Here is a 7,243-nt window from a genome sequence, read left to right as displayed (position 1 = left end):
TGAGGGTTCAGGTCTGAGTCCATCACTACACCCAGATTTTGGGCCTGATCTCTAGATTCCAGCTGTAATTACTGAAACTGTGAACTGACCCAACATGGTTCCTCTTAAAGTCCAAAGATAATAACTTTAGTTTTGTTTCTGATCAGCTGGAGAAAGTTATGCCAATTTTCTAATGATGTGCTCCTCTTTCCTACCCAGAAGTGAAAATAGATGCRAGTTAATTTTCTTTTGTGAGATTAATTTTTTTTACTCAATATATAATCACTGCTTGTGCTTTTAATATTCCTCTCTGTGAGGAAAATTAAAAGATCTTATATTAAACATGATTAACTTAGATGAAAAAGATAATAATCTTATATTTTCTTTTGGTCCTGCGGGGTGCTTTGACTTTTTCAGCTGTAGCACCACTGGTTCAGCGTATCACACCTTTACAGGAATTGCAGCACTTATTATTATTATTATTATTATTATGCAATTTCTCGTGAAAGATTATGACACAATGACAATTCAGTGAGTTGGTTCTTTTGCTTTCGCTTCCGGTACTTCACACATTTCTATGACATTACGATCCATCTTTCACAGAAACTGACAGATCAGTCAACTACGAGAAGTTCGTAACTACAGCTTTCAAATAACAGTTGATCTTTGTCATTGTATTTTTTCCATTTATAAAGAAACTGATTGTTTCTGTTTCCATTGTTTCCGTTATGTCAGGATTTTTTTCCAAAGTGTTTTGGATTTTCTTAAGGTATAAAAAAAGGCAGGGATCAGTTGTAATTTTCTCCAAATACAAAGTTGTTATTTGGAAAATACATCGGTATTTGGTAATATTGTTTTTTAGTGGTTATGTGATGTCACAATTTTTTTTTTTTTACTTGCAGGAGTCCTCTACAGGAGGAACAGATGTCCACTTCAGTGATCTGTGTGCATATATTATAAAAATCCACAAGAAACACAAGAAAATGGCTTTTAGATAGACACCACTATAGTGACGGCTATGCATGAAAGGGTTAAGAAWACGTTTTCCCATTGCATCACAACTGCATCTCTGAATAGAAATTAACTTTTTGTTTCTGTTAAATACTGATAGGTAAAACCTAGGTTTGGTGGTTTGATTATTTTCATTATACTTTCCATTGTAGAGTTCTACATTTTCTGCTCATTCTTCACATTTTATGTCAAACTCTGATCTGTTTAACTCGTCTAGTTTACCAGTAAACCCAGTAAAAAAAAAAAAACAGAACAACGTTGTTCTGGTTTGTTACTGGGTCACTCTAGTTTTATATGAATGGAAAAGCTAATTTAAAGATTATTTAAGAGTCTTGAAAGGTATCTGCAAAAACTTTACCTTCGTAGTCTTACCCAATCTTACCCATATATTTATGTTTTATATGATGCAGCACAAAAACAAAAAGTTTGCAAAAGCGTTGCTGCTTGTGGAATACGTCATTGCCATCTAGTGGTTAATCACTTGACGCCATTATTCATAACTGGWTCTAGGTTGCTGTTCAGTGAATCTTCGTGGATTATTTGGAGTCACCGATGATGAGGTAGAAAGTGCAACTAGATTTAACAGGGTTTTTTCCCACACAGAGGAAATAAAGGAACTTCTACAGGCTCAACCAGCTGGAGGTTTCCTCATTTTTCTTCCTGACTCAGAGCCTGCAGAGTGTGATTCAAGCTCTACACATTTGTGTTAATCTTTACTCCACACGCTTAATAATTAATTTAATATCATTTAGGCTATTTTAAAAGGGCAGCTATTTGTTATCACTGCTTGAATCTAACCTGTATGGAAGAGTGGCAAGAAGAAAGTCATGACTGAAAGAAAATCCAATCGACATCCATYTGAAAGTTTCCATATAGGGGGCATGGAAAACCTGTGGAGGAAGGTCATCAGGTCAGGTGAGACAGAAAAAACAAAAAGCAAAACATGATGCTGGAGTTTTATTCTTCTTGCAGGAAAATAACCCTCAGCTTACATTTACATTTTAGTTTTGATCAAATATTCATATGTAGGAAATGTCCAGTCAAAGATCAAGCCTAAACAACTGTTGCAAGACCTGCAAACAAATATTCACACCTYTTCTCTATCAATCTGRATAAGCTTTTTTATTTATTTATTTTAAAGAAATGAGCAAAGATTTCAGTGTCCATGATTTGAAAAGTTGGTAAATGGATTCTGGATATCGCGGCAAAACCGATGGCCTCATGGGGTTGAATAAAACACACACCACACTGCATCATTCACTTCACATGTGCTCTATCAGATAAAATCCCAACAAAATACACTGAAGGTTTGGTGGTGATGTGATAAAATATATACCCTGTATTCTAATACCTTTATTATTTTAATTTTTATGTTTATTTTTCTCTTAATTGCATTAACACAGTCTAAGCATTTTCATGTTCCGGTGTTTTGGTCTAAAGATTTGGTCTTACTATTAGCTGTGATTGTTTTTAATCAGATCAGTGATTATCTGATTAATCACTGACTTAACTGCTTTTATACAAGTATTTGTAAATTATAACTAATAAAAACCTCACGTCTTGATGCTTAAACTCCAGGTCGTATTGGGGCTTAAGCATCATTCGATTAGTGTCCACCTCTGCCTACAAAGAGAGAGAAACAGACTTTATTGATCATTCAGCTGCACATTTACAATGTAAACACTGAGCAAACATTTGTCACAAGACTCCAAATAAATGACGATTTTTTAAAAAAAATATATGAACTAGTTTTAAAAAGTAGACATATATATATATATCCCTGCTGAGGGAGATGTATATCTCCTTCAGCAGCATGAGGGATGAAGCTGGTGTAGAATCTGGTTGTTCTGCATTTGAAGCTGTTGAGMCTTTTGCCAGAAAGCAGCCGAGAGAAAACAACTGCAAAAAAGGCAGGGATCAGATGTAATTTTCTCTGATTCACTGCAATCCTTCCTGTTGAATTAGGAGACAGAGCAAAGTTTATGTGGTTGAGCTTAAAAGCAATTGCTGATAATTGGTCATTATTTGCTGAGATGCAGTTGTGAACAAACTGAGCTTAAAGACAAAGAAAACGATGAAACACTGTATGTTAACACAACAATAAATAAAAAATTGCCAATTCTTTTACATACTAAACTAAAATAAAAAAAAACTGTAGGCTCTTTTAATTCAGCTGTGGCGAAAACAACAAATTAAACTCAACAGTAAGCCAAGTTTTAATAAAAGGTTTAGACTTATAGTCTGTGTTAAGGATTTATGGGAGCCCCCTCACGGGCTAACATATATTTGTTCGCTCATGCCTTGTGCCGGATGCGCTCTTAATTTTTTTGGCTTAGAAATAATTTATTTTTAGTTTGCCTTTCCTATTTTTTTTTCCATCTTTCTTRGAAATCCTCTCAAAYCGCTGTGGGCTACAGTCGTGCGCCTCGTGATTAAACCTGCCCATTGCGCAGCGGCTCCGAGCCTGTTTCAGCACGCCTTCCGTCCTCTTCTTGAAAACACAAGCTCTGCTGTCAGCTCCAGGCCACTCCCTTTCTCAGCTAAAAACGGAAGATTAGTCTGGTCTCCGCTTGCCACAGAGTTTCTCTTCGGGAAAACTATGAGCGTGGCAGAGAATGGCAGAGTCCAGCGCGCTTGAGGAGCTGCAGTCGGAGCTCACCTGCCCGGTGTGTCTGGAGCTGTTCCGCGACCCCGTGATCCTTGAATGCGGACACCACTTCTGCCAGGTGTGCATCATCCAGTGCTGGGAAGCGAAAGCGGACGAGCTTTCCAGCTGTCCGAAGTGTAGGAAGTCGTGTGCGCGCAAACTGCGRCCCAACTCGCTGCTGTGCAACGTCGTSGACAGCGTGCGCAGAGCCCGGGTTATGGACGCAGCCTCGGGGACGCCCGAGTGGGACCCCCAGGGGCCYCTGGAGATGCCCGAGGAACGAGAGCCGGGCTCCAGCATGAGCAGCGTGGTCTCCTCTATCGGGAACTGGCCTCGCCTGGTTCTGGACATGTGTGAGGAGCATGAGGAGAAGCTCAAGCTGTACTGTGAGAACGACCAGTTGCCCATCTGCCTGGTGTGCGGGATGTCCCGGGACCACAAGACCCACAACGTCATCCCGATCACAGAGGCCTTTGAAAACTACAGGGTAGGCCTTTCTCCGTTTTTTTTTTCCTGCCCACATCCTCCCCAGAGCAAACTATTTATAAGCTATCATACAAATGGCACCATGGGGCTTTAACTAAGCATCATGACAACTGGATAAGCAAGATGAAACACAGAGATCCAGTCAGGAAGGGATTTACTGGCTGGTCTGTATAAACATTAACAGAGCCAGTGCAGCATGGCTGGTTGGTTTTGAAAGCACACTCCCTGTTTGCCCAGACGTCATATCTTTCTGGAATTCAGCAGACACCTGTGAACTTTTCCAACTCTCCTGCAAACATAATCCTTCTTGTGTGTTTCTGTTTTTTGTTGTTTTTGTTTTTTTGTCTGGTGCTAAATCATCTTTTTGTACACCAGAATGCTCAGCTGAGGTGTGTGAGGCATCACATGAGTCCAATTCGAGTTCGGATGCTCTTTGTGCAAAACCCAGATTGGATTACCTTTCAATAATCAAGTTTGTCTCTCTGGCTTCTTGACAATATTTCTCTTTTATTTCTGTCCAAACAGGATAAGCTGGATGCGGCTTTGGAGAGAGTTCAGGTGCAAACAGAGGAGGCCACATTGTTCCAGAAACAGACCAACGACAARATCCTCCTCATTAAGGTACTAAAAAGCTGCTCTCTTCTGGTAACCTTACACCCCGACTGCCAGGTCAGAGATTATTCCAAAGAGTTTGGGATCATCCACCGGCGTTCCTGCTTCTTCCGGCTGTCTGTCAGACCAGACTGGATGATGACTAACGATGACAGGTGGTGAATACAACAGGTTGTTACCCGGCCTTGCTTGAACGTGATGACTCTCATGCCGAGGTCCAACCTTAAATGCACCAACAGAGAAGTAATGGCAAGTTCTGTTTGTCTTCCTCACACCCTCTGTATTCAGGCACGCAGAAATGTTCACAATGTGCAAATACGCAGAGGGAGACGGCGAGTCCGTGTATGCTAAACTGAGATATGTGAGTTTTGCTGCGTGGGGTTGTTTTCTGCGGCAGTTGATAGCTTTACAAACTGTTCTCTCTTCCTGTCTCTGCTGTCTGTTTGACCCACTTTATGTGCACATTCACAGATTTTCACTTCTTGGTTTCTGTCACTATGGCAGGATGTGGATGAGCAAAACGGAGCGGAAGTTAGTACKTTTTTCTGCCTCTTCCTGCAGGTTTCTGTTTCTGTGTTTCTTTTCAGAAAGTGACAGAAGCGCATGACTGACGAGCCTCTGCCAGACCGACAGCRATAACAAACACTTAGTGCAATGTTTGGGTTTTAGCAGAGTTTGATTTTACAGCTGATTGCTTTTCCAGTGAATTGCATTGATACTTTGTTTCCAATAAACGAGTTATACTTTTGATTTCTTCTAATTATATTGTTTATGTACAGCAGGTTTGGCGGAAGAAAACTGAATAGATGCTATATTGTGTATAGTAGTTGCATGTTTTAGTGAAAAGAATGAAAATATTGGTTGTTTTCTTTATCTCTAGATGCATATCTGACCCATATTTCYTCTGCATTTATATTAAGTTGTTTTTGTTAAACTGGATAATATTTTGAAAGATGACAAGGAAAACTTTTTTTTTTTTTTACCTTTTCGGCTTTTTCAGAACATTATGTCGTTTCTTTCATACATTTAGCAACAAACATGCCAAAACTCCATGTTGACATGAGTAACTCTATATATTTTGTGATGGAAAACTGATTGTGACCCTGAAATTTGTAATTGTGAAAATGAGAACGACCGAAAACATCAAGTTTTAAAGACCGAGTTAAATATCACATTTCATTTGTACTGCACAATTCACACAAAAGAGCTTTTCTTTAAAATATAGTACTTTTAATCATCTTTATGGAGAGTTTTTGTTTTTTGGATTAAAAACAAAGCTTCGCTCAAACAGATTTGTCCAGAMACTTTCTTAGCTTCCMGATGAAACTCGAGCCTCTGCTCTCAGTGACCGCGGTCTTCGATGTGATTCAGGGGCGAGCGGGAGACCTGGAGGAGCTGGTTACCGCCGAGTTTGGCCGTCTGAGGGAGTTCCTGCTTCACCAAGAGGAGAGCATAAAGGAGAAGCTGCAGAAGGAGAAAGAAGAGAAGCTCAACCAGCTGGAGGAGGCTCTCACTCGKGCCACAGAGCAAATCAGCCAGCTGGAGACCACGGCAGAAAAGCTTCGCCTCAAACTGAGTGAGCAGGAAAATCCAGAACAGCTCAAGGTGAGTAGATTCAGGACAGAAGAGAGAAGTTTGATTATGATTGATGCCAAAGATTGTATCAGCCTTCAGGTTTYRACACGGTGTTTTGTAACAACTGGTTCTGTTCTTTTTTCAGGGAATCAAAGATTTCATTGGAGGGTGGGTGTTTCTTTCATCCTAACCAAAACATTTCAACATCACAGATGTAAGACAGAATTATAGGTCACATCCTCTTTACCTCCATGTGACCGTTGTCCTGACGAATGTCACAAGGTAATGGCGTAATGTTTTGTAATCACCCRTGAGTCGAGCCGTAACAGGATGTCAGGGCATGATTGTGGTGGTGTGACTCAGSGCCGTCACAGATGAGTAGCAGCAGGCAGAAAGTCCTAATCTAAGGGTCTTTACGGAAATGTGTTGAGCCAAATGTGTTATTTTATCAGTAACTGATGTTATACAGAATAAAGTATGTATGCACGTCATAAAACTTGCTTTTTAAAGATTTTTTAAGTCATCAGTGTGGTTTTTATCAACACTATGTTGTACCCGTTTCCCCAACTAGGGCTGAGGGTTTGTTTGAGCGCCCCCCAGAGGTCAGTGTGGATCTGAAGTCAGGACAATATCTGGGGCCCCTGCAGTACAGGACCTGGAGGAAGATGAGCTCCATCTTTCAGCCGGGTACGAGCTCCTGTCTGTCTGTCCGTGCTCCATAGACAGCGCACATAGTGAAGGAATCACACTCGAAATAAAAATACGTTTATTTGTTGTGCCCTGCAAAAACAGTCATACCTCTGACATTTTATTTATTTATTTGTTTATTTATTTATTTATTTCAAAATAAATTCAACATATTTTAGTTCATTTTATTTGGATTTTATGTGATGGACCAACATTAGATTAGAGGTTTCTGAATTTAAATAAAAT

The 7,243-nt window shown here is 39.9% G+C and overlaps 1 protein-coding gene across 1 annotated transcript; it reads left to right on the top strand.

Annotated features, from left to right (window-relative positions):
• Positions 1-3,409: 3,409 nt before the first annotated feature.
• LOC103471349 (zinc-binding protein A33-like) lies at positions 3,410-7,098 on the top strand. Its single transcript, XM_008420284.2, has 5 exons — positions 3,410-4,124; positions 4,649-4,744; positions 6,107-6,340; positions 6,456-6,478; positions 6,882-7,098. Exons 1-5 carry the CDS (start codon positions 3,606-3,608, stop codon positions 7,030-7,032), a joined length of 1,023 nt encoding a protein of 340 aa, XP_008418506.1. The 5' UTR covers positions 3,410-3,605; the 3' UTR covers positions 7,033-7,098.
• The last annotated feature ends 145 nt before the right edge of the window (positions 7,099-7,243 follow it).

This window comes from Poecilia reticulata, linkage group LG10, assembly GCF_000633615.1.
Source record: "Poecilia reticulata strain Guanapo linkage group LG10, Guppy_female_1.0+MT, whole genome shotgun sequence".
Lineage (NCBI taxonomy): Eukaryota > Metazoa > Chordata > Actinopteri > Cyprinodontiformes > Poeciliidae > Poecilia > Poecilia reticulata.
The sequence above is the reverse complement of the archived record's forward strand: the minus strand, read 5'-3'. Positions and strand labels throughout refer to the sequence as shown.